Below are 25,786 nucleotides of genomic sequence, written 5' to 3'. Positions count from 1 at the left end.
AATTAAATCTAGAATCGGCTTCCCATTTCTCAACAAAGCATCCTTCACTCATGCTGCCAAACATACCCTCATAAAACTGACTATCCTACTGATCCTTGACTTCGGTGATGTCATTTACAAAATAGCCTCCAACTCTCTACTCAGCAAATTGGATGCAATCTACCACAGTGCCATCCGTTTTGTCACCAAAGCCTCATATACTACCGACCACTGCGACCTGTACGCTCTTGTTGGCTGGCCCTCGCTACATATTCGTCGCCAAAACCACTGGCTCCTGGTCATCTATAAGTCTTTGCTAGGTAAGAAGCCACTGCTCCAAAACCACCCAAAAAAAAGCCAGACTACGGTTTGCAACTGCACATGAGGACAAAGATAGTACTTTTTGGAGAAAAGTCTGATGGTCTGGTCTGGTCTGATGAAACAAAAATAGAACTGTTTGGTCATAATGACCATCGTTATGATCGGAGGAAAAAGGGGGACGCTTGCAAGCCGAAGAACACCATCCCAACCGTGAAGCATGGGGGTGGCAGCATCATGTTGTGGGTGTGCTTTGCTGCAGGAGGGACTGGTGCACTTCACAAAATAGATGGCACATGAAGAAGGACAATTATGTGGATATATTGAAGCAACATTTCAAGACATCAGTCAGGAAATTAAAGCTTGGTCGCAAATGGGTCTTCCAAATGGATAATGACCCCAAGCATACTTCCAAAGTTGTGGAAAAATGTCTTAAGGACAACAAAGTCAAGGTATTGGAGTGGCCATCACAAAGCCCTGACCTCAATCCTATAGAAAATGTGTGGGCAGAACTGAAAAAGTGTGTGCGAGCAAGGAGGCCTACAAACCTCACTCAGTTACACCAGCTCTGTCAGGAGGAATGGGTCAAAATTCACCCAACTTATTGTGGGAAGTTTGTGGGAGGCAACCCAAAACGCTTGATCCAGGTTAAACGATTTAAAGGCAATGCTACCAAATACTAATTGAGTGTATGTGAACTTCTGACCCATTGGGAATGTGATGAAAGAAATAAAAGCTGAAATAAGTCTATTATTCTGAGATTTCACATTCTTAAAATAAAGTGTGTTATTTGTCTAAGGTGTATGTAAACTTCTGACTTCAACTGTATGTGAACACAACTTTTCTGTAACTGCGGTTTCAAGGCAAATCGGCATTCAGTAACTCATGTGCAGTTATACAATACAAACATGGGTCGTCTTACTTTAGCGTTGCATGTGACTTACAATGATGAATTGGATGACATTGATCAACTTGGAAAGAAAGACCGCAACAAAAGTAGAATATGGATCAGAGTTTATTCCCCCCATCCAACATTCCTGGATCATCCTATGTAAATGCATATATATATTTCACAGCTCAAAGCTCAGCCTACGCTTGACCTCCAACATGTGCATCTAATACAGACTTTAAGTTAAGAGAATTTTTATTTATACGGAATCAGCTCTAACCCCCCCCACATAGAAAATGAAAAGGATTTTAGCATCAACTTGATACAGTTATCTTTAGACTTCCAATATTCATCGAACAGATGGACAGGAAAAAGCTGTGAAAAAACAACAACAACAAAACCAACAACAAAAAACTTGATGTTTATTTGGGGGCCACTTCCTCCAGCTTGGGCTCTGGACAGAGACAGAGAAAATGGTGTGCAATGAGAATATTAATGCATTATATTCTAAAGCATTTCAAAAAGGCTCATGGCCACCTTTATAAAACTACTAACCTGTGAACTTGAACTCTGGGAAAGCTGTGAGTTCTCCACCACCATAAAGCCGCTGGAGTTTAGTCAGCTCCTCTGCTAAGTTCTTCTCATACGCAGGGCCTGCATCTACCAAACCGCCACTGGCCCTGAGAGAAGAAAATATGGTTAAAATGTCCGCTTGATGACAAAGGGGGATGATTGTGAGCAAGACAGAAAAGCTAGCCAAAAACAGCTGTGTAACTTACACACTCTTTGAGGTGTACTCGCGGATCGAATCAAGGAAGAGCTTCTGGATTGGGTCCAGTTGAACTGAGTCCAATGAAAGAAAACCACAATTATTTTATATTATTTTACAACAATTTCCCTTTTCAGTCTGGGTACCAGTCTGTTTAGCTGACATTTCACTCCTTGCCACTGCTGTCATTTGCCAAAGAGACTGGCCTTTCACCAACAGAACGTTCAATATGCAGCCAGATTTTCAGCGCAGATCCTGATTGGTAGTCTGAAACAAAATGAATATTTCCCATAATAAAGTTATGTAACATCGAGTGCGCGCAAATTTGGCGCAACATAGAATTAGAATTTTTAAGTGCCTAGATAGGACTTTGTAATGAAAGAAATAACGATACGGAAATGATTAGCCTACAAGATTCAATAGAGCTACGTTTGCTTCCGTTGCGTCCCATTAATGAGATGAAAGAAACAAAACTGGCACCTGACGTCATGAAGTTAAATCGTTTTACTATCAGTCTAACTTGCATAAACATTGATTGGACGATAGCTGTGAGGGTTATCGAAACAAGATCAAATCCTATGATCTCCTCGAGCTCATTAATGACAGTATTCATATTTGAAGATTGTGAAATGCTAGCCTATTTGGCAAATGACAGGAGTGGAATGCAATAGCTGAACGGAGACGGCAAGCAGGCTATGCCCCTTTTGGCTTGAACCACATGATAAAACTAATCACGTCTTTGACTAATACCCTCATGCACAAAAACAGCACTTAGAAGTGGTAGACTCTGTACGACATCAACAGGGGTAAGAGAGGAAAGATTAAGTTAGAAAGGTCAGGTAACAGGTAACAGGTTATAAGTTGCTGTGAAGGGGGAATGCTATGCCTCACATCTGCATAGTTCATAGCATCACTTGGCAGACGCAGGGTTCTATATTTGAGATGTCCAATTCAAACTCCCTGCGTATAACCAATTCATGTACATTTAACAGTAAAATGGAACAACTTCTTTCCCCACTCATGTTTGATTCCACACCCAGCAACCAAGGTGCAAACTCAGCACATTGACTACCAAGGGGGAAGGAAAGTTGACATTTCCAAAGTCATATGTTACACAGAGCCAAACAAATACAGAAGTGAGGGGATCAATTACAGATGACTGATATCATGCGACTCAGGGAAAACAGGTCTGAGAGAAGTTGAGAGAGGAGGGAAGAGTAGGAAACAGAGAATCATAATATCAGACCTCATTTCACGTTATCACTCAGTAGCTGCCCAGAGACAGACTAGCCAAAACGCTGGTTAGTATGACCTTAACATTACCTTTGACAGTATACAGTAACTTTAGCATTAACCGTACCAAAATATAATGTAACAAAACAATAGTTGAAATTATAAAAACAAATGTTAAAAATTGAGGGCGTTGAGGATCATGTTTCTTTTAACAATATTCAGTGAAGGGAACAGAGAAGGTAATGAAATAAGAACAGAATTCACAATGATCGAGTGACAGAAGGAAAAACAAAGATGTTGAGAAACAAACTAGCAGCAGAAAGAGCGCAGGTCAGAACTAGCGAATGCTGGAAAAACATGGCAAAATAAAGATACTAAACCAAGCAGATCAGTGCAGACCATCACAGATGAACCAGAGAGTAAATGATGAAGCCTTGCTGAAGAACGCAGAGGAGACATTCATCGGGTGTTGGACGGTCAGAGCAGCATGGTTACAAGTTAATGCATAGAATCCCAGAAGGAAGGGGTTTGGGGGAAAGAGGATGTGTGGCTTGAGTCTACACGGCGGCAACGATGTAGAAATGTGGTCATTTTTGAGGGATAAATAGCAAATATATAGTGTGGTAAATAAGCCCACTGTAAAAGCCAAAGCAAGAACGAAAAGCGCTTCTGTGATATTGGGTATCTTTACAAGTTATCCTTAGAGTTAAAGCATCACATGAAAATATGCCTGTTGGTAAACAGTAGGGTCCACAGAGAGGATAGAAGGGGGGGGTGTATACCCTCATGCGCCTCAATCCGTTCTGCCTCGGCCGGGGGGGGCTCTGCAATCAGCTCCTCTGCTGCAGCTTCAACTTGGGCAGCTTCAGCTACAACCTCTGCTGCAGCTTTAATGAGGGCTTCAGCCACAGCTTCACTGGGGGCAGCTACAGTCACAACCTCTGCTACAACTTCCACGAGGGCTTCAGCCACAGCTTCAATGGGGGCAGCTACAGTCACAACCTCTGCTACAACTTCCACGAGGGCTTCAGCCACAGCTTCACTGGGGGCAGCTACAGTCACAACCTCTGCTACAACTTCCACGAGGGCTTCAGCCACAGCTTCAATGGGGGCAGCTACAGTCACAACCTCTGCTACAACTTCCACGAGGGCTTCAGCCACAGCTTCAATGGGGGCAGCTACAGTCACAACCTCTGCTACAACTTCCACGAGGGCTTCAGCCACAGCTTCAATGGGGGCAGCTACAGTCACAACCTCTGCTACAACTTCCACGAGGGCTTCAGCCACAGCTTCAATGGGGGCAGCTACAGTCACAACCTCTGCTACAACTTCCACGAGGGCTTCAGCCACAGCTTCAATGGGGGCAGCTACAGTCACAACCTCTGCTACAACTTCCACGAGGGCTTCAGCCACAGCTTCAATGGGGGCAGCTACAGTCACAACCTCTGCTACAACTTCCACGAGGGCTTCAGCCACAGCTTCAATGGGGGCAGCTACAGTCACAACCTCTGCTACAACTTCCACGAGGGCTTCAGCCACAGCTTCAATGGGGGCAGCTACAGTCACAACCTCTGCTACAACTTCCACGAGGGCTTCAGCCACAGCTTCAATGGGGGCAGCTACAGTCACAACCTCTGCTACAACTTCCACGAGGGCTTCAGCCACAGCTTCAATGGGGGCAGCTACAGTCACAACCTCTGCTACAACTTCCACGAGGGCTTCAGCCACAGCTTCAATGGGGGCAGCTACAGTCACAACCTCTGCTACAACTTCCACGAGGGCTTCAGCCACAGCTTCAATGGGGGCAGCTACAGTCACAACCTCTGCTACAACTTCCACGAGGGCTTCAGCCACAGCTTCAATGGGGGCAGCTACAGTCACAACCTCTGCTACAACTTCCACGAGGGCTTCAGCCACAGCTTCAATGGGGGCAGCTACAGTCACAACCTCTGCTACAACTTCCACGAGGGCTTCAGCCACAGCTTCAATGGGGGCAGCTACAGTCACAACCTCTGCTACAACTTCCACGAGGGCTTCAGCCACAGCTTCAATGGGGGCAGCTACAGTCACAACCTCTGCTACAACTTCCACGAGGGCTTCAGCCACAGCTTCAATGGGGGCAGCTACAGTCACAACCTCTGCTACAACTTCCACGAGGGCTTCAACCGCACCTTCAATGGTTGCAGATTTAACCACAACTTCTGCTATGGCTTCAACTGGGGCAGCTTCTACTGGGGCAGCTTCTACTGGGGCAGCTTCTACTGGGGCCTTTGCTATGGCTTCAACTGGGGCAGCTTCAGCAACCGCTTCTGCAGGGGCAGCAGCATCTGGGCTGGCTTCAACAGGAGCGTTGGCTGCTGATGGAGCTTCAACGACGGGAGCCGCTTCGGCTGAAACAGGAGCGGCTTCAGCTACTGATGCAGCGGCTTCAACAACGGGGGCGGCGGCATCAGCTGCAGCTTCAACAACGGGGGCGGCGGCATCAGCTGCAGCTTCAACAACGGGGGCAGCTTTAGCTACAAGAGCGGCGGATTCAACAATGGCTTCAGTTGCAGGGGCGACTGTGTCGACGACGGGGGTGACTTCGACTGCAGCGGGGGCCGGAACAGCTTCAGCCGCAGCAACAATTGGCTCTGCGGCAGTGGCTTCAACAGGCTTTGGCTCTGCGGCAGTGGCTTCAACAGGCTTTGGCTCTGCGGCAGCGGCTTCAACAGGCTTTGGCTCTGCGGCAGCGGCTTCAACAGGCTTTGGCTCTGCGGCAGCGGCTTCAACAGGCTTTGGGATGGCGGCAAGTTTTGCTGCAGCAGCTGGTGTCATTACTTTCTTTGGAAACTCCACATATTTTCTGTGTGGTACAAGCTTCTCTAAATCAAAATATGTTTTGCCCTGGGACTTTTCTAGGGCGGGGGGGGGGGAACAAACAAAATGTATTAATTTCTATTCATACTCTAAGTAGCCTAAAAGGAATTTAAACCAACATGCCCCGACTTTGCCTTAAATGTGGACGAAATTTACCCAGCGCAACATGGCTACACCCAGACAATATTCAAGAATATCCCTTTGCAAGACACATATGGTGCCTGGACTAGAAAGGGCACAAAGTGCCAAATTTCAAGAAGGGGCACAAAAAGTGTAAATGTACTATAAATTGAGGAACATAATAAAAACATGACATTTTAATCAAAGTATAGTTTCATAATTAAGTACGCATGTTCCAAAACCAACTTCCCAAAACTATCTTTCATTGACAATTCTTGTTATAGAGTACAAGAAAAAATCCACTTATAAGAGGATACTATTGTTTGAAAAATATCTGATTATATTAGTGAAAGCTGTGGACAAAAAAAATATTTACATCATTTTATTTTGATACTTGGGGAAGGAAAACTTAATTTGCATTTTTTATCATCACTTTATATAGAAAGAAAATGGTGGAACTAGCTGAGACTAGAGGTCGACCGATTATAATTTTTCAACGCCGATACCGATTATTGGAGGGCCAATCGGCAGATTTTTTTATTTATTTATTTGTAATAATGACAATTTCAACAATACTGAATTAAGACTTATTTTACCTTAATATAATACATCAATCAAATCAATTTAGCCTCAAATAAATAATGAAACATGTTAAATTTGGTTTAAATAATGCAAAAACGAATTGTTGGAGAAGAAAGTAAAAGTGCAATATGTGCCATGTAAGAAGGCTAACGTTTAAGTTCCTTGCTCAGAACATGAGAACATATGAAAGCTGGTGGTTCCTTTTAACATGAGTCTTTAATATTCCCAGGTAAGAAGTTTTAGGTTGTAGTTATTATAGGAATTATAGGACTATTTCTCTCTATACGATTTGTATTTCATATACCTTTGACTATTGGATGTTCTTATAGGCACTTTAGTATTGCCAGTGTAACAGTATAGCTTCCGTCCCTCTCCTCGCTCCTACCTGGGCTCGAACCAGGAACACAACGACAACAGCCACCCTCGAAGCAGCGTTACCCATCGCTCCACAAAAGCCGCGGCCCTTGCAGAGCAAGGGGAACAACTGCTCCAAGTCTCAGAGCGAGTGACGTTTGAAACGCTATTAGCGCGCACCCCGCTAACTAGCTAGCCATTTCACATCGGTTACACCAGCCTAATCTCGGGAGTTGATAGGCTTGAAGTCATAAACAGCTCAATGCTTGAAGCACAGTGACGAGCTGCTGGCAAAACGCAGGAAAGTGCTGTTTGAATGAATGCTTACGAGCATGCTGGTGCCTACCACCGCTCAGTCAGACTGCTCTATCAAATCATAGACTTAGTTATAACATAATAACACACAGAAATACGAGCCATAGGTCATTAATATGGTCGAATCCGGAAACTATCATCTCGAAAAAAAAACGTTTATTCTTTCAGTGAAATACGGAACCGTTCCGTATTTTATCTAACGGGTGGCATCCATAAGTCTAAATATTCCTGTTACATTGCACAACCTTCAATGTTATGTCATAATTATGTACAATTCTGGCAAATTAGTTCGCAACCAGCCAGGCGGCCCAAACTGTTGCATATACCCTGACTCTGCGTGCAATGAACGCAAGAGAAGTGACACAATTTCACCTGGTTAATATTGCCTGCTAACTTGGATTTCTTTTAGCTAAATATGCAGGTTTAAAAATATATAGTTCTGTGTATTGATTTTAAGAAAGGCATTGATGTTTATGGTTAGGTACACGTTGGAGCAACGACAGTCCTTTTCGCGAATGCCACCGCATCGATTATATGCAACGCAGGACACGCTAGATAAACTAGTAATATCATCCACCATGTGTAGTTAACTAGTGATTATGATTGAGTGTCCAAAAATACCGATTTCCGATTGTTTTGAAAACTTGAAATCGGCCCTAATTAAATCGGCCATTTCGATTAATCGGTCGACCTCTAGCTGAGACATTTGCTCAAATTGTGGTACAAGCAGCCTGCAGAAATAAAATCCTTCTAGAGGATTCAGAATTGGAGATTCCTCAGCGTATTGGCTACAAAGACGGGCCTCCAGGATGCTTGAGCTTCCCTTCAGCATGTCTTACATGTAATCTGACTTTTGTTAGCTTTTTTTTTTATATTAAATGATCATCTTCAGTTCTTCTCCAAAACATCTTCTTAACTTCTGCCCATTACTTTTGCACGTAAGGCTACTGTATACAATATCTTCAGCATCTGAAAGGATATTAAAATGTATTCTCGAGGACAACCTTTTCTGGCAGTGCATGTCAATCTTGATTGGCAGTGCAGTGATCTTGATTGGTTATGGAAATGTTTCACAAGTCTCAGTACTAATAGAAATCATCCGGGACAAATTAGGTGTTCATATCTCTAGTGAAGGTCTTTAATGAGATGAGCCACATTGGGGAGTTTTATCAGTCTTGCCATCAATGGGTCTCTCTCTTCCTCCTTGATCAATTGATGAATAAAGAACTGGACCCTAGCATTACAGCTAAATCAAATCTGTGGATAGTCCACAGCCAACTCTTTCACTGTTTGTCATTGTGCACCAACTACTTTAAGTCCCTTTGTGAAAATATACAAGGAAAATGGTCAGTATAATTTGGATGTGATGAGTCATTTTATTGATTTAATGATACTTGTAGCACAATTTGAGCACCTTCACTATGTTCAAGAAATGACCTCTGCTAAAGTATCATAAACTACAAGTAATTGTATGAGGTATTTTTGTTCAAATTAAATGCTGATCCAAACTTACTTGCTGAGCTGCTCTTCTTGGGCTTCTTGGTACCACCAGCTTTCGTGCATAGGGCCGCAGCTGCAGGAGCACTCAGAGTGCTCCACCTCTCTGCCTGCACACACTGATCAAAGTACACAACAATTAGTGACAATATAACTGCAAATAGGGCTGTAAAAAAAGAAGATTGAAATACCGAATTGCATGATTTTCTGTCGTTAATTGCGATTATTGCAATTTCAGAATTTGATCAAATTTGGCCCAAATAAAATATTTTGCCCATTTAAAAAGCAGTGAATTGAGTTGCAGGCATACTATGCTTTGATTTTAAAGGCCAGAAACACAAAATAATCTGTATCAGGGAAAAAAAATGCTTCCAATGTTTAAACGCACACCAGTAGGGATCATATCTTTTACCTGGATTCAGTCTGTCATGGAATGAGCAAGTGTTCCTAATGTTTTGTGCACTCAGCGTATATTTGGGCTTGAAGTGACAAAACCTAACTGCCCACTTTGTGCAAATTCATGCCAATGACGTGTCTTTTCCTAAGAAATTACGTGTAAATTCTTTAGCCTACGTTTCATTTCAGGGCTGGGTTTTATTTTAAATGGTACCACCCACCAATATGGCATTGTTTATTAATCAGTAACACCTGCAAAGTTCACAAGTCACAACTGAGCTATATAATAGATAATCTTTGGCTACAGCAAATGTATAAATATTTTTTATTTATTTTACCTTTATTTAGCTAGGCAAGTCAGTTAAGAACAAATTCTTATTTACAATGACAGCCTACACCGGCCAAACCCGGACGATGCTGGGCCAATTGTGCGCCGCCCTATGGGACTCCCAATCACGGCCGGATGTGATACAGCCTGGATTCTAACCAACTGTAGTGACGTCTCTTGCACTGAGATGCAGTGACTTAGACCGCTGCGCCACTCGGGAGCAAAGATGGTGGATAATTGAAGATCAGAATTTACTAAAATATTTCAATGGTAAACTGCCTCTACTAAACGGGCTGGGTCTCCCATAGACACCAATGCAATAGCAGCTGTCCCAGCTACAGACGGCTTATCAGTCCACTATTACAGGACTATAAGCCCCAGTGCACTACTTTTGTGAGAAAAAAAAAACTTTAAAGAAATGTTGTTTCATAAAATAAATAAGAAAATTACATTCAGATTTTTCAGGGGGTGCTTCTTCCCACAGCTATGCCCAAGGATGTATGGATCTGTACAAAACTGATACAGTAAGTCACTTTATTTGAAGGATTCTTTCTCGCTGATGAAAATTAAAGAGCAATATGTTTCAAAAGCCATATCACAAGCGATGATTATTGACGTTTCTAAACATTAAAACACAGCATTGGGATAGTAGTTCACATGAGCCAGTCGTGGGTGAAGCTAATGGCTGACAACTGTAGAGAGATGGAAGATTATGTCACCTACAGTTTGAGAGCTAGGTAGCAGTCATCAATTTACATAAAATAGCAGTGGTGGAAAAAGTACCCAATTGTCATACTTGAGTAAAAGTATAGATAGGTACTCAAGTAAAAGTGAAAGTCACCCAGTAAAATACTAACTGAGTAAAAGTATTTGATTTATAATATACTTAAGTATTGTAAGAAATTGTATAAGATACTGGTAACTTGTTTTAACCACTTCTCAACATAAGCTATTCTTGGCACAACATGCACCCATCCCCTCTACTTTGTCAGACCCACACACACATCCCCTCCCCCATGAATAGGGCCTGTGAAAACAAACGCACATGCAGGATGCCTTGGGATGTGACTAGGACAAAGAACTGTGTGAAAAGCCAATGGAATGTCGACATCAGGCCGAACAGGACTACCCACGACCCAGATCGACCAATCGGAAGGCCAGACGACAAGATCAACCTACTTTGCTTGTTGCCTATATAATCTGTATGTACTGCTTAGAGGGGTCTCTTCTCCGACGATTTCATAAGAATCAGACAGAAAGGAGCCGTGGACGCTTTTGCCTGATATCTTTACACTTGAATAAAACGGCCTTATTATAAAATGATCCACCTCGTCCTATGTCTCCACTTGTTCTCCTGTCTCCAATAAACGTTTTACTAACAGTATCAAAAGTATGAATAATTTCACATGTATTTTACTACGCAAAGCAGACAGCACCATTGTCTTGTTTTAAAAATGTACGGATAGCCAGGGGCACATTTACAAAAGATGCATGTGTGTTTAGTGAGTCCGCCAGAACATAGGCAGTAGGGATTACCACGTGTTCTCTAGATAAGTGTGTGAATTGCACACTTTTCCTGTTCTGCTAAGCATTCAAAATGTAACGAGTACTTTGGGTTGTCAGGGTTAAATGTATTGAGTAAAAAGTACAATATTTCCTTTCGGAATGTACTGAAGTAAAAGTTATTAAAAATATAAATAGTAAAGTAGATACCCCAAAAAACGATTTAAGTACTTTTTGCATTTGTACACAACTGTAAAATATTTGCTATGAACACTTTGCTAATTCAAAATAGAAAAATTATCATAAATCTTCTAATCGAACGGTTCAAGTTATGCACTTGATATGAAAGTAGCTACTGTAGATAACGTTTATCATGTTATCAATCAATCAATGTTAGACATTAGCTAACGTTACAGTAGCTAACGTACTGTAGCCAACTAGCAAGCCATGTCGCTGAAATACAAACAAGCTCACGATTCATGTTTTTCTCAGCACAAGTGAAAAATTACGTTGCAATTAGTTAAAGGGGTCTCTTCAAAAACTACAGCATGTTAGAACTTCAAATAATACTGTGTTTAGCCATGTGCATGACATTTCATTACCTTGACAGAGCCAAGTCGCCCTATCCTCAGCAAAGAAGCCGCCATCTTTGCGCTCATAAAATCATTCCTGCGGAAACACTGCTTAATGTTTTTCGTCCCACAGTTTAGTTTGCCTGAGTGCGTCTGAAAAGGAATACACACACACATATATATATATTATATATTTTTTTTAATCCATCACTTTAGAACAGAACCCATGTGATCAATGTTAGGAAAGTATTGGATAGTTAATTTTGCGACACAACTAGTAACAAATATCAAACGTGTGTGTTGAAGCAGTGCACAACAACAATCATTACACGTCTGCAATATGGAACATGATAGTAACAGATGATGCGCAGCGACCGTCTGTTTTTAGTCTCATTCTTTACGAATGTGAACTCCCAGGGTCAAGATGACATTTCCATTAGGTCAGTAAAAGTTTTACCACCTTTGTCAATTAAGTTCAATGGCTCCAATAGTCAGGAAGAATCCACAAATGTTCGACCGATGGTGGATCTTTTCTATATTTCTATATCTATCTATATCTATGAAGTTAGAATTAAAATAGTTCCAGACTTATTGGTAGGTATCTTATGGGCTAATCTTGAAGCTCCTGTCCGATGGTCACAGCTTCAGAGCGGTTTATGTAACAGATACTCAACAGTGACAGTACACGCCCCCTCCTCTAGTCTGGGACTCATCAGTGCAGTGAAAGTCCTGTAACGACCCTGTGTTTATAAGCGCGGGAATCGACTCTGCCGCATGAGCATACTTTTGCGGCACAGTCGATAGCGCGCCGGACCTCGGGCTTCTTAGAAGGTCAATGGTTCGAGACCTGCTCCCTGCCGTTTCATTACAGTACGTATGGCATCGATAACAGTATGGAACCGTTTGTCTTGAACCTTCAACAAAATCTGAACATTCGTAATGCACAGTTTTACGATATATCAAATAAAGAAAACAAAACTTGTTTTCATACTGCTTCTGTATTTATGTTCAGCTGCATAACACATCAAACTTGACATCAGTTGTGTAAATGTGTATTCAGGCATTCGTTTTCTTCCGTATCTCTTGATGAGTTGACTCATTTTTTAAAAAGTTGCTTAAAACGACATACCCAAATCTAATTGCCTGTAGCTCAGGACCTGAAACAAGTATATGCATATTCTTGAAACCATTTGAAAGGAAACACAGAATTTTCTGGAAATGTGAAATTAATGTAGGATAATACAACATATTAGATATGGTAAAAGAGGGGAGACACTCTAGACCCAAACTACTACAGACCTATATCTATCCTACCCTGCCTTTCTAAGGTCTTCGAAAGCCAAGTTAACAAACAGATCACCGACCATTTCGAATCCCACCGTACCTTCTTCGCTTTTGCAATCTGGTTTCCGAGCTGGTCATGGGTGCACCTCAGCCACGCTCAAAGTCTCTATGGGGGTGCCACAGGGTTCAATTCTCGGGCCGACTCTTTTCTCTGTATACATCAATGATGTCACTCTTGCTGCTGGTGATTCTCTGATCCACCTCTACGCAGACGACACCATTCTGTATACTTCTGGCCCTTCTTTGGACACTGTGTTAACTAACCTCCAGACGAGCTTCAATGCCATACAACTCTCCTTCCGTGGCCTCCAACTGCTCTTAAATGCAAGTAAAACTAAATGCATGCTCTTCAACCGATCGCTGCCCCCACCTGCCCGCCCGTCCAGCATCACTACTCTGGACGGTTCTGACTTAGAATATGTGGACAACTACAAATACCTGGGTGTCTGGTTGGACTGTGGACTCTCCTTCCAGACTCACATTGGGCATCTCCAATCCAAGACTAAATCTAGAATCGGCTTCCTATTTCGCAACACGGCATCCTTCACTCATGCCGCCAAACATACCCTCGTAGAACTGACTGTCCTGCCAATCCTTGGCTTTGGCGATGTCATTTACAAGATGGCCTCCAATGCTCTACTCAGCAAATTGGATGCAGTCTATCACAGTGCCATCCGTTTTGTCACCAAAGCCCCATATACTGCCCACCACTGCGACCTGTATGCTCTCGTTGGCTGGCCCTCGCTTCATATTCGTTGCCAAACACACTGGCTCCAGGTCATCTATAAGTCTTTGCTAGGTAAAGCCCCGCCTTGTCTCAGCTCACTGGTCACCCTAGCAGCACCCACCCTTGGCACACGCTCCAGCAGGTATATTTCACTGGTCACCCCCAAAGCCAATTCCTCCTTTGGCCGCCTTTCCCTCCAGTTCTCTGCTGCCAATGACTGGAACAAATTGCAAAAATCACTGAAGCTGGAGACTTATATCTCCCTCACTAGCTTTAAGCACCAGCTGTCAGAGCAGCTCACAGATCACTGCACCTGTACATAGCCCATCTGTAAATAGCCCATCCAACTACCTCATCCCCATATTGTTTTTTGTTGTTGTTGCTCCTTTGCACCCCAGTATCTCTACTTGCACATTCATCTTCTGCACATCTATCCATCCAGTGTTTAAATTGCTAAATTGGTGTTGAACCACAAATGGTGCATCATGCAAAATCATGCAAAGGCTAGTTACCACAACCACAAAGTAGAAAGGGGTTTTTATCATTTTTAAAAAAGGATAATAAAATGTGATATTTGCTCTTAATTTAAGGCATACTGTTAGCAGTGTGGTTAAGATTAGGTTTATGTTTAAAATCACATTTTAAGAAGATAAAATGTTGAAATAGGTGGGATTTATGACTTTGTGGCTGTGGTAACTAGACGACCAAGCCAAAAGAAGGAGTGTCCCAGAGAGGAAGACGCAACTGATCCAAAATGAAGGAAAGCTTTGACCATGTACAGACTTAGTGAGCACAGCCTTTCTATTGAGAAATGACAGGCTATGTGCACACTGCCCACAAAATGAGGTGGACACTGAGCTGCACTTCCTAACCCCCTGCCAAATGTATGACCATATTAGAGACACATATTTTCCTCAGATTACACAGATCCACAACGAATTCGAAAACAAATCCAATTTTGATAAACTCCCATATCTACTGGGTGAAATACCACAGTGTGAAATCACAGCAGCAAGATGTATGACCTGTTGCCACAAGAAAAGGCCAACCAGTGAAGAACAAAAACCATTGTAAATACAACCAAGATTCATGTTGATTTATTTTCCCTTTTTAACTATTTGCATACAATATGACATTTTGCACATAATATGACATTTGAAATGTATTTTCTTTTGGAACTTTTGTGAGTAATGTTTACTGTGCATTTTTATTGTTTATTTCACTTTTGTTTATTATCTACTTCACTTACTTTGGCAATGTTAACATATGTTTCCCATGCCAATAAAGCCCTTTAAATTCAATTGAATTGTATCCAGCAATCCAAAGGAACGATAGACGCGAGCTAGATAGCCCGCCGTGCCGCTTTGTGGACAACGACTCTCATCAGTGTATCGATCATCTTTTAGTGTACGTTTTGTTCTTTGGTGACGTAAAAGAGGTGCGACAAATACTTCCGCACTTCTGTGCGTCCCACGTGAACTGTATTTGTAGAAGTAGCCATGGCAGTTCTCGGTGCCTGTGGAGAATGGCTTGTTTCAACCTATGAAAAAAAGCTAATTGCAATACACACTAAAAAGAGCAGGTTGGTACGAACAGATGTGGCTAATATTGTATTATTTGTACAATAATGTGTCGTATAAGCTAATCTAGTAGCGATGAGAAATAAATAAGATAACTAACGTTAGCTGCATATCATCCTAGCTAACCAGCTAACGTTATTAGCTAAGTTAGTATATCCATAGACGGTAACGTTATACACTGAGTGTACAACATATTTTCCATCACAGAATGACCAGGTGAACGCTATGATCCCTTTTGACGTCACTTGTTAAATCAACTTCAATCAGTGATGATGAAGAAGGGGAGGAGACAGGTTAAGCCATGAGACAATTGAGACATGGTGTGTGTGTGTGTTATGGTAGTAGGTGCCAGGCGCACAGGCTGCAACTCAATATTAGGAAGGTGTTCCTAATGTTTTGTACTCAGTACAACACAGGCTACTTTAGTACATTCTTGGGCTAGCCAGCTATGTGTATTAAATCACAAGTCCACATTTTAAATCATCAGTGATTAAATGCTCCTTTCTCTTTTTGTACCAGAGAACCATTTGTGTTTGACTGCAGCGCAGCAGAACAGAAGCCAAAGGACCCCGAGGCCGACAACAAAAGGTAAACAACATTAGCTAGCGATGTCTTTTCAACCAACTGACCTCTCAGAATTTATATTATGTGTTGCCAACCCATGGGCAGTTGTCCTTGCAGTGTACCCATCATTGCTGAGTTGTCGTCAGACTTGCTAGACCTAGATATGTGACTAAACCACGCGTCACATGTTTGATATGAAATGTGTGTGTGTCATCGTGTGGTAAGAAGCAACTGTTTTCAAGGGATATGATTTCACCAGAAATGTACGGATCCCTTTCATCCTGGTAGTGATGGATCCGAAGAGACAGGTAGTGACAAGATCCTGGCGTTCGCCGTTTCCTCCTCTGCGAAGCTGGTCGCGCTGACAGACGACACCAAACGCCTGGTTCTGTTCCGCTGTGAACCCTCATGGCAGGTCATCAGTACAAGGTATCCATAGGACAAGCAGATAAAAGCAAATATCCAACTTACTGAAATCGACAACAAATCTAAATGTGTCGATTTGTCGCTCTCTTTGAGATGTTGAGTGAGACAGTTGTATTATTTCAGGTGGGTTGTGCGGAGGTCCACATCTCTTGTGTTCACCGAGGCTGAGGATGAGTTGTGGGCGGCAGACAAGTCAGGTGACGTCTACTCCTTCTCTGTGGTGGAGCCCCAGAAGACAGGAGAGTTGAAGCTGGGACATCTATCCATGCTTCTATCAATGGTAAAGAGGATTCATTCATTCACATGATACGTTCTTATTAAAGGGTAGGTTATTTTTCACAGTTGAATGTTTTTAAAGGGCATTTTCAGAAGATGGGATAGCCCTTACTTAGTCCCGTCTTACATCTCGGATTTGGCAGAGTTGACGGGGTTCGACGCCTTCAATGGTTGTACATTTTCACAATAGTAACATCACGATCAATGGCTCGCTTCAAGTGAACAACTCCTGATGAACTGCCAGTCAGTTTGGGATATCTCCCCCCTCCTCTTCTCCTCTAGACCCTGACCCCCAACGACAAGTATGTCGTCACAGCTGACCGCGATGAGAAGATCAGGGTCAGCCACTTGAGGTCACCACACAACATCCAGGCATTCTGCCTGGGACACTTGGAGTGAGTACAGTTGGCCTACCTAGCAATGAATGGCCACAGAATTTATACATTAATTAATGTTTAACCAGTCGGTTACCACTCTAATTTCCTGATATTTCAATTTTTTTCTCCATAGATTTGTCAGTTCTCTTTTGGCCCCACCAGGACACCCACAGTGGCTACTCTCTGGATCAGGGGTGAGAGATCTAGACATATTACAATTCTGCTGAATTGAGTTCTATTACTTTAATGCTGGATGATAGTGGTATCACTTGTACTGGTTCAGATTAAGCTCTACTACTGCACAAAAAAAGATTTTAAATGGAGACTGGTGTGTCTGACTGGGCTGGTGTTTGTTGACAGGATGGGACCATGAAGCTGTGGGAGTATGAGTCAGGTCGGAGGCTCCAGAGCTGGGACCTGAAGCAGCTGAGGGACATGCCGAACTCGGACACAGAAAAGGAAAAGGTGACCACTTTACTTCTCACGTTAACCCTATCAGTCCTGAGAATGCCAACGAGTCAGTGACAACTGTTTTGAGTTTGTGACAGCAACTATGTGAGCTTATTACAGTGTTAAAGACAGTATGTCCTGGGATTTCCTATGATCTTCTATGTAGAAGAACCCCTTACAGTGTTAAAAATAGTATGTCCTGGGATTTCCTGGGATCTTCTATGTAGAAGAACCCCTTACAGTGTTAAAGATGGTATGTCCTGGGATTTCCTATGATCTTCTATGTAGAAGAACCCACTTACCTTCTAACACCTGTTCGGGAGAGTCTCCGCTTTTCATAGATTAGGGGGTGGATGAAATTTCACTTATGTTACAAAATATATTTGTCTTGGGAAAATGTTAATTGTCATGTTCTGAATCGTTCACTGGGGGGTCTTTCTCTAATCTACAGTATCATTAACATTATATTCAAACAGTCTGGTTTTGTAACCTAATACATTCGTTAATAAGCACTGATCTCTGTTGACAGAGCAGTGCGATTTCTCGCAGCGACTTTTGAGGACATTTACATTTACATTTAAGTCATTTAGCAGACGCTCTTATCCAGAGCGACTTACAAGTTACATGTTGTGGTCGTCTGCAGAGTTGTTTCTGCGGGTCGCAAAAAGCCAAATTAACACAAAGCTGGCGGTCCATACAGAGCTCTGTTGACATTTCATAGAGACGCTTGTTTTTGTGAGAAATATTTGAAAAACAACAGTACATTCATATGAAAAGCCTATATTAAAATATTACATCTCAAAATCGATATCTATCTTGTTTTATGTCTTCCGGATTCAATGGTGAGCCTGTCAGTAAGCCTTAATTCTCACACAACAATCCAGCCTAGCTGACATAATGAAATTTTCCAGATTCATTTTTTGCTCTGGCCTCCGTTTATTTTTTTGGGGGAATCCTACAAATAAAATTTGAATTGCTTATGATAGAGACATGAGGTTTTGACAATTGCTTTTCTTATAGGAGTATCTACGCAATTAACATATTTTACCCATTGGTCAAAATATACATTTTTGATTGGACAACCTGCATACTGTAGATGGCTATTAATACTTTGTATCTCAAACCGTTTGGACTCTATAGACGTTTTTTTTTGTAAAAACCCCCGGGCCCCTTCAGGATTCGCCCTTGTCTTACTGAGTTGTAGCTCACGCAGACTAATGGTCGGTGTCAATGGATCAAGAATATATGGACTTATCCAATAGTACAACCCCAGAAGTCTGTAGCTCAAACACAATGTTTTAAAGGGGTCAGAAGTCTGAAATGCTCCGGCGTCACTGTGGGACTGAGTTAACCAATCCACTCACACTGATACATGAAGGAGTCAATCCTCTTCGGTGTGCATTTAGCAACAACTAGCAAACATTGTCATTCATTATCCATGACATTCATACTATTTCAAATAAAAATGCCGTTGCAACCTCTTTGCAATAAGGAACTGAGACCAGAAGTTTCAAGTGTTTATTACCCAGAATGCCGTCAGCTGAGTGCATACAGAAAGCTCACAACACGTCTTATAATCTTCCCTCCCTTTGGTCGTCACCTCCCCGGCTATACATGTTATGACCCCAATGAGTTTCCCTCCTTTCCCCTGTGGAATGTTCCTGGTCCTCTCAAGGTTTACCTAGATGTCAGAATCACACCCTGTCCATCTTCTGGGCCTGATCCTGCTCTCTGATCCGAGGCAATTTCCTCTTATCTGATTAGGTCAACCTTTCTAAATTAGCATGCACACAGTTTTACGACCTAAACTCCATTAATACTCACAGTAATCATTCACTAAACAGGATACAAACTAACTACAGTTTAACTTGAAACATGTTACATTTTAATAGAATCCATCAATATGTATACTGAGTAGCTCTCCTTGTCCTCACTCATGCTAAGCTTCCATCCATAGAGCTGACTGTTTATATGTCACTGCACCCTCTCTGTATACAGTACCGTGGTAAAGTATCTGTCCCCTTTTCTTATTTTCTCTATTTCTGCATATATTTTTTTATCCTGAATTATCATATCTTCAACCAAAACCTAATATTAGATAAAGGGAACCTGAATTTACAAATAGCAAAATAAATTGATACTTATTTAATTAACAAAGTTACGCAAACACCCAATTCCCAAGTTGGAAAAGTTATTGCCCCCTTATACTCAAACGGGACGGCAGGTAGCCTAGTGGTTAGAGCATTGGACTAGTAACCTAAAGGTTGCAAGATTGAATCCCTGAGCCGACAAGGTAAAAATCTGTCGTTCTGCCCCTGAACAAGGCAGTTAACCCACTGTTCCTAGGCCTTCAATGAAAATAAGATTTTGTTCTTAACTGACTTGCGTGGTTAAATATAAAAAATAAATAATTCAATGACTGCAACCAAATGCTTCCTATAGTTGTTGATCAGTCTCTCACGTCGCTGTGGAGGAATTCTGTCCCACTCTTCCATACAGAACTGCTTTAACTCAGCGACATTTGTGGGTTTTTAAACATGAACTGCTCATTTCAAGTCCTGCTACAACATCTCAACTGGGATTAGGTCTGGACTTTGACTAGGCCATTCCAAAACTTCTAATCTGTTACTTTTTAACCATCTGCATGGAGACTTGATTGTGTGTTTTGTATCATTGTCTTGCTGCATCACCCAGCTCCACTTTAGCTCACAGACGGATGGCCTGACATTCTCCTGTAGAGTTCTGATACAGAGCAGAATTCATGGTTCCTTCTATTAAGGCAAGTCGTCCAGGTCCTGAGTCAGCAAAGCATCCCCAAACCATCACACTACCACCACCATGCTGAACTCAAACCATCACACTACCACCACCATGCTGACCCCAAACCATCACACTACCACCACCATGCTGACCCCAAACCATCACACTATCACCACCATGCTGACCCCAAACCATCACACTATCACCACCATGCTGACCCCAAACCATCACACCACCACCACCATGCTGACCCCAAACCATCACACTATCACCACCATGCTGACCCCAAACCATCACACTATCACCACCATGCTGACCCCAAACCATCACACTATCACCACCATGCTGACCCCAAACCATCACACTATCACCACCATGCTGACCCCAAACCATCACACCACCACCACCATGCTGAACTCAAACCATCACACCATCACCACCATGCTGACCCCAAACCATCACACTATCACCACCATGCTGACCCCAAACCATCACACCATCACCACCATGCTGACCCCAAACCATCACACCACCACAACCATGCTGACCCCAAACCATCACACCACCACCATGCTGACCCCAAACCATCACACCACCACCACCATGCTGACCCCAAACCATCACACCACCACCACCATGCTGACCCCAAACCATCACACCACCACCACCATGCTGACCCCAAACCATCACACTACCACCACCATGCTGACCCCAAACCATCACACTACCACCCCCATGCTGACCCCAAACCATCACACTACCACCCCCATGCTGACCCCAAACCATCACATTACCACCACCATGCTGACCCCAAACCATCACACTAACACCCCCATGCTGACCCCAAACCATCACACTATCACCACCATGCTGACCCCAAACCATCACACTACCACCACCATGCTGAACCGTTGTTATGAGGTTCTTATTGTGGAATGCAGTGTTTGGTTTTCACCAGACATAATGGGACCCATTTCATCTAAAAAGTGGACTCAAGTTTGCCAAAAGAGCACCTGGATGATCTTCAAGACTCCTGGAAGAATGTTCTATGGACAGATGAGTCAAAAGTATAACTTTATGGACGACATGGGTCCCATTTATGCATGGCGAAAACCCAACACTGCATTCCACAGTAAGAACGTTATACCAACGATCAAGCATATTTGTTCACTCAGGCTCCCTTTATCTAATATTAGGTTTTGGTTGAATATCTGATAACATTCAGTATCAAAAATATGCAAAACAAGAGAAAATTAGAAAGGGGGCAAATACCTTTTCACTCCACTGTATATGGCTGTGTCCTATATAGAATAGACCTGTTCCCGAGAGCTGATCCGTGGCCCGCTAATTAACTTCAATATATTTATGCCTAATTGTTTTTTTTATAATTCCTGAGTAGTAAGCTATTCCCTCTGCATAAAATAATTTGTCTGCATGTCTCTTCAACATTTGGATAAAAGGAAACCATGCCATGAATTAAGAACGATATGGTCTTTTCACACAAACTGCTTTGAAAAAAAACTTTCTAACTAGCTTTTTTCTTACCCAATGAAAGCCTATAGCTGACATAACCAACCAATACCTTTGTTTACATAATCAAATGGTTTAATTGAAACTTAAGTTAACAATTCCCAGAATCTAATAGGCTATAGAGGTTGCAACAGGTTACCTTTTATTTAGCCTAGATTTATTTAGTAGGCGATTTAGCTACAAAGTTTTACCAGTCGTACAGGTTTAAACTTTCTATTGCCTGTATATGGCCTAAATGAACAAAAACCTAAATTAATGAACTGTTAATAAACCTCATCTTAAACAAATACCTGCTCGCACTTTTGCAGGCTGTCTATCCAGCTACCTGGTTGTTGTCCTCGTCCACAATGACGCCAACACCTGTTTGCATGATGGTGTATTACACCATCATAACCTTTCATTTTTTATTTCTCCTTTTACATTAGCCATTAAGTGAGCTATGGAGTCAGGGAAATGAACTTGGTAACATATTGTTGCCTGGTTGAAGGGAATATAGGCTCTGCATGCTGAAACATTTAGGAATGTTCAGCACCACACACAGGCCTACTAATGGAAAGTTCCCTGCTCTACTCTCTCGTGGCGTGGCTGGTAGCCTGGCTATGTCTGCCTCACCGCTCACATGGCCTAATGGGATTCGCAACATAATTCAACACAAGTTCCTGGATTTGTAAAAAAAAAAATATTATATTAATTTAAAACGTTTACGACCCGAAATATAATTGTTCTGAACCGCCAGCCAACACACGAGTTGAAAGAATGTGTTCATTCCACCCGCCAGTTGATTCTTTTTGTTTTTATGTTGTTGTTTTTTTTAGGGTCAACTGTTGGTATTTGACCTGATGCAAGACCATAGTGGGTCCCTCAGTTATGTTTGTGACATCATCATAATTTCTACCTTTGTTCCCAGAGGTCTGCAGTCAGCAGGATCGCTGGGTCCCCCGGTGGACATCATGTGGCAGTGCAGTGTGAGAGGTCGGTGCATATATCAGGAGTTGACAGTGTACTGTGCACATATATAAATTACCCTAGCTATGTAGATCAGTGGAGTGTGTGTGTGTAACGTGTGACATATTTGTCCTGTGTTTTCCAGAGTTCCCTCAGTGCAGTTGTTTGGAATGGAGCAGGGGACAGAGGAGCGACTGGTGCCCTCCAGCAGGGTAACCCTACCTCACTGTCCTCTGGATTTGACCTTTGACCCCCAGGGTCGGCTCTGGGTCCTGCTGGATAGCCGAGAGACGCCGTTCCTCATGTACACACACACGCAAGACAGCTGGCAGGTACTGCTGTTCGTTGACTATAGCTAAGCCTCCAACACCGTAGTACCCTCCAAGCTCATCACACACAACAGTATACTGTTCTTGTTTAGTAAACAAAAACACCAGGGTTTGTGTTTTATCACTTATGCAGCCGCTATGGTGTTTGTTCTCTCTCTCTCTCTCTCTCTCTCTGCAGTGCGACAGTGAAAGCCCAGAGCTGAAAAGAGTGACAGAGGCCCTTCAGCCGCATTGGGAGGCACTTCAGGGTGAGTCATCACACTGTGCCCTCACATTACCCCTCATCATCCTCCTGCTCACTCAGTAAAGAGCAGTTCTAACCTGGGATGTTTATGCACTTGGCTCCATGTCTGCCGCCTCATGTTCCCCTGAGCTAAGTAGTTCTTCATGCAAAGTAGTGAAAGACTTACAGGAGACTTTACATTTAGTTTTTTACTGTTATTTAGTGGATGCTCAGAGATACCTGCAACATAAACTTGGATCAAGGCTTAGAACAAAGGGGTTTGATTTGTTATTCTAATAGTAGTCCACCACCTGAACTGTGCTACAATTTCTTTCACTGTCTCTGACCCTGCTCCTCCCTCCTGTTTCTCCTCACGACAGTCTCAGCCGGGTCAGAGAGCCGGTTCCAGCACCTGTACAAGGGCAACTTTGACAACATGGCGTCCTACAGAGAGAAGAAACAGCAGAGGCTCCAACAGCAGAATGAACAAGGAGGCAAAAAGAGAGGACCAGGGAAGGGACAGCAGTCCAACGGAGCCAGTAAAAAAGCCAAGAAAGGCAACCAGTCTGGGCCAGCGACCAAAGCCTCTAGCTGAAACGGATAGGAGAGACAGATTCTATATTTTGGTTTAAAAAGGCTTATTTCAGAGTTCTCTGTTCTATCTTTGTTTGGAGACGGATAGACTAACCATTGAGTTGTGTAAATTTATTATGATTTGAGAATTAGTAGCAAAAAAAATCTTCTTTTTTTTTAATAAAAAATTATGATTGACCGTTTGATGCTTAAAAGGGGTCTCTCTTGCTCTCCACTAAATGTATAGTCCTCTCCGGTTGAACAAGAGCCAAGCACTGTGTAGTGTCGTACCCTGACCACTGGGGAACCAAGTCCTTCCACTGTCAGAAAGTACGTTGACTGGATCGTGCATATCTGACCCAATTCAGGATCGGGGGCGTTTGATTTCATTTCCTACTTCACTTCAGAAATACTTACGTGAACTTTCATATGCCTTAATTACCAACTTTTATATGGGGTCTGCATATGAATAAAATGTTGAGCCGAGGAAGCACTGAGCTATTTAAAGAGAAAGGCAGGATCCGTGATGTCTCCAAAGTAGGATGACAAGTTTATCAAATTTCAGAGGTAAAAATGTCCCATTGCATTAAAAGGCTTAAGGGTGTTTCAACAACATCCTGTTTGACTAAGTCACTTTTTGTAAGGTTCACCGCCACACTGACAGCTCTTCAAACCTTCAGAAGTAAACCGGGATGACTACTTGTTGCTCACCATCCATTCAGTCTGGCTTAATCACATGAACCATAACGTCTCCACAGCTACAGGTAAGACTACTCAGTAAGCACTGCTGGGTAGAATTATATACTGAACAAAAATGTAAATGCAACGATTTTACAGTTTATACAAGGAAATCAGTCAATTGAAATAAATTCATTAAGCCTTAATCTATGGATTTCACATGCCTAGGCAGGGGTGGAGCCATGGGTGGGCCTGGGAAGGCATAGGCCCACCCAGAATAAAAAAAAAAAAAAAAAAAAATCGCAAAAGGGCTTTATTACAGATATAAATATTCATCAGCTGTCCGGGTGGCTGGTCTCAAGGCGATCCCGCAGGTGAAGAAGCTGGATGTTGAGGTCCTGGGCTGGCGTGGTTACACGTGGTCTGTGGTTTAGGCCGATTCATGGTAGAGAAATGAACATTACATTCTCTGGCAACAGCTTTGATGGACATTCCTGCAGTCAGCATGCCAATTGCATGCTCCCTCAACTTGAGACATCTGTGGCATTGTGTTGTGACAAAACTGCACATTTTAGAGTGGCCTTTTATTGTCCCCAGCACAAGGTGCACCTGTGTAATGATCATGCTGCTTGATGTGGATGGATAATCTTGGCAAAAGAGAAATGCTTACTAGCAGGGATGTGCACAAAATTGGAGCGAAATAAGCTTTGTGCGTATAGAAAATGTACATGTTGCATTTCTAGTTTTGTTCAATATTAATAGTCGAAAACTCCAACAGTCCACATAAAAGGTTATATTTAAAGTAAACCTTTTTTGTAGGAAACAAATGGCGAAAAAAAATCTTTACATTCTGTATAAAACAAAAACATTTAAAAATAAAAAAAGGCAAGATATTGTTCAATGAAGTAGTCCGTGCTGTACAAGTCGACAAGTCGCTTTGGATTGTCCATCCGGCCAGTCAGACAGTGGCTTGGTCGGTTTCCCCTCTTCCTCAGGTCCCATTCCTCAGAATGCCATACAGACTTTTTTCCACCATAGGACGTTTGAGCTGAAATAGAGGAACATACATTCATTTAAACACCACACCCATATTGTTTATAGAAGACTTTCTTCAATGCAGCCAGTCAAAACACCTACCTTCGAGCTCTCATTTCTTCTTCCCCATAGTCAGGTTCTCACTTTTCTTTTTCTGCACCTGAAGAAGAGACATTCACAGCACTGTTCCAGTCACTGCTACACATAAGAACATGCTGATGTATCCTCAAAGAAAACAATCAAACAAATGTGTCT

General features: G+C 42.4%; 3 protein-coding genes across 9 annotated transcripts in view; 1 reads left to right on the top strand and 2 right to left on the bottom strand.

Moving 5' to 3' along the window:
• Nucleotides 1-1,294: 1,294 nt before the first annotated feature.
• Nucleotides 1,295-12,397, bottom strand: LOC139546277 (calphotin-like). Of its 4 annotated transcripts, none has more exons than XM_071354449.1 (8): nt 12,008-12,397; nt 11,745-11,867; nt 8,932-9,034; nt 5,360-6,085; nt 3,971-5,296; nt 1,966-2,029; nt 1,742-1,866; nt 1,295-1,640 (listed from the first exon to the last, which is right to left on the bottom strand). In XM_071354449.1, exons 1-8 carry the CDS (start codon nt 12,038-12,040, stop codon nt 1,609-1,611), a joined length of 2,532 nt encoding a protein of 843 aa, XP_071210550.1. In that variant the 5' UTR covers nt 12,041-12,397; the 3' UTR covers nt 1,295-1,608. The 4 variants fall into 4 exon arrangements, with proteins under 4 accessions (XP_071210550.1, XP_071210549.1, XP_071210548.1 ...); XM_071354448.1 differs by having other exon boundaries at nt 3,971-4,190; nt 4,254-6,085; nt 12,008-12,396; XM_071354447.1 differs by having other exon boundaries at nt 3,971-6,085.
• A 2,814-nt stretch (nt 12,398-15,211) lies between these two features.
• Nucleotides 15,212-24,021, top strand: wdr4 (WD repeat domain 4). The gene is made up of 11 exons (XM_071354437.1): nt 15,212-15,367; nt 15,885-15,953; nt 16,218-16,358; nt 16,479-16,635; nt 16,914-17,026; nt 17,142-17,202; nt 17,369-17,473; nt 22,656-22,720; nt 22,839-23,025; nt 23,201-23,270; nt 23,626-24,021. The coding sequence occupies exons 1-11, from the start codon at nt 15,285-15,287 to the stop codon at nt 23,838-23,840; spliced, it is 1,266 nt and encodes a 421-aa protein (XP_071210538.1). The 5' UTR covers nt 15,212-15,284; the 3' UTR covers nt 23,841-24,021.
• Nucleotides 24,022-25,274: 1,253 nt separating this feature from the next.
• Nucleotides 25,275-25,786, bottom strand: part of LOC139546271 (high affinity cGMP-specific 3',5'-cyclic phosphodiesterase 9A-like) — a 47,059-nt gene continuing 46,547 nt past the window's right edge. For all 4 annotated transcript variants that reach the window (XM_071354433.1, XM_071354436.1, XM_071354435.1 and 1 more), the window contains 2 exons: nt 25,634-25,691; nt 25,275-25,544 (listed from right to left, as the gene is read on the bottom strand). In XM_071354433.1, coding sequence (XP_071210534.1) covers nt 25,644-25,691 — 48 coding nt within the window. In that variant the 3' untranslated portion in view covers nt 25,275-25,544; nt 25,634-25,643. The remainder of the gene's footprint in view (nt 25,545-25,633; nt 25,692-25,786) is intronic.

This window comes from Salvelinus alpinus, chromosome 20, assembly GCF_045679555.1.
Source record: "Salvelinus alpinus chromosome 20, SLU_Salpinus.1, whole genome shotgun sequence".
Taxonomy (NCBI): Eukaryota; Metazoa; Chordata; class Actinopteri; order Salmoniformes; family Salmonidae; genus Salvelinus; species Salvelinus alpinus.
Note: the sequence above shows the minus strand (reverse complement) of the source record. Positions and strands in the feature narration are given on the sequence as shown.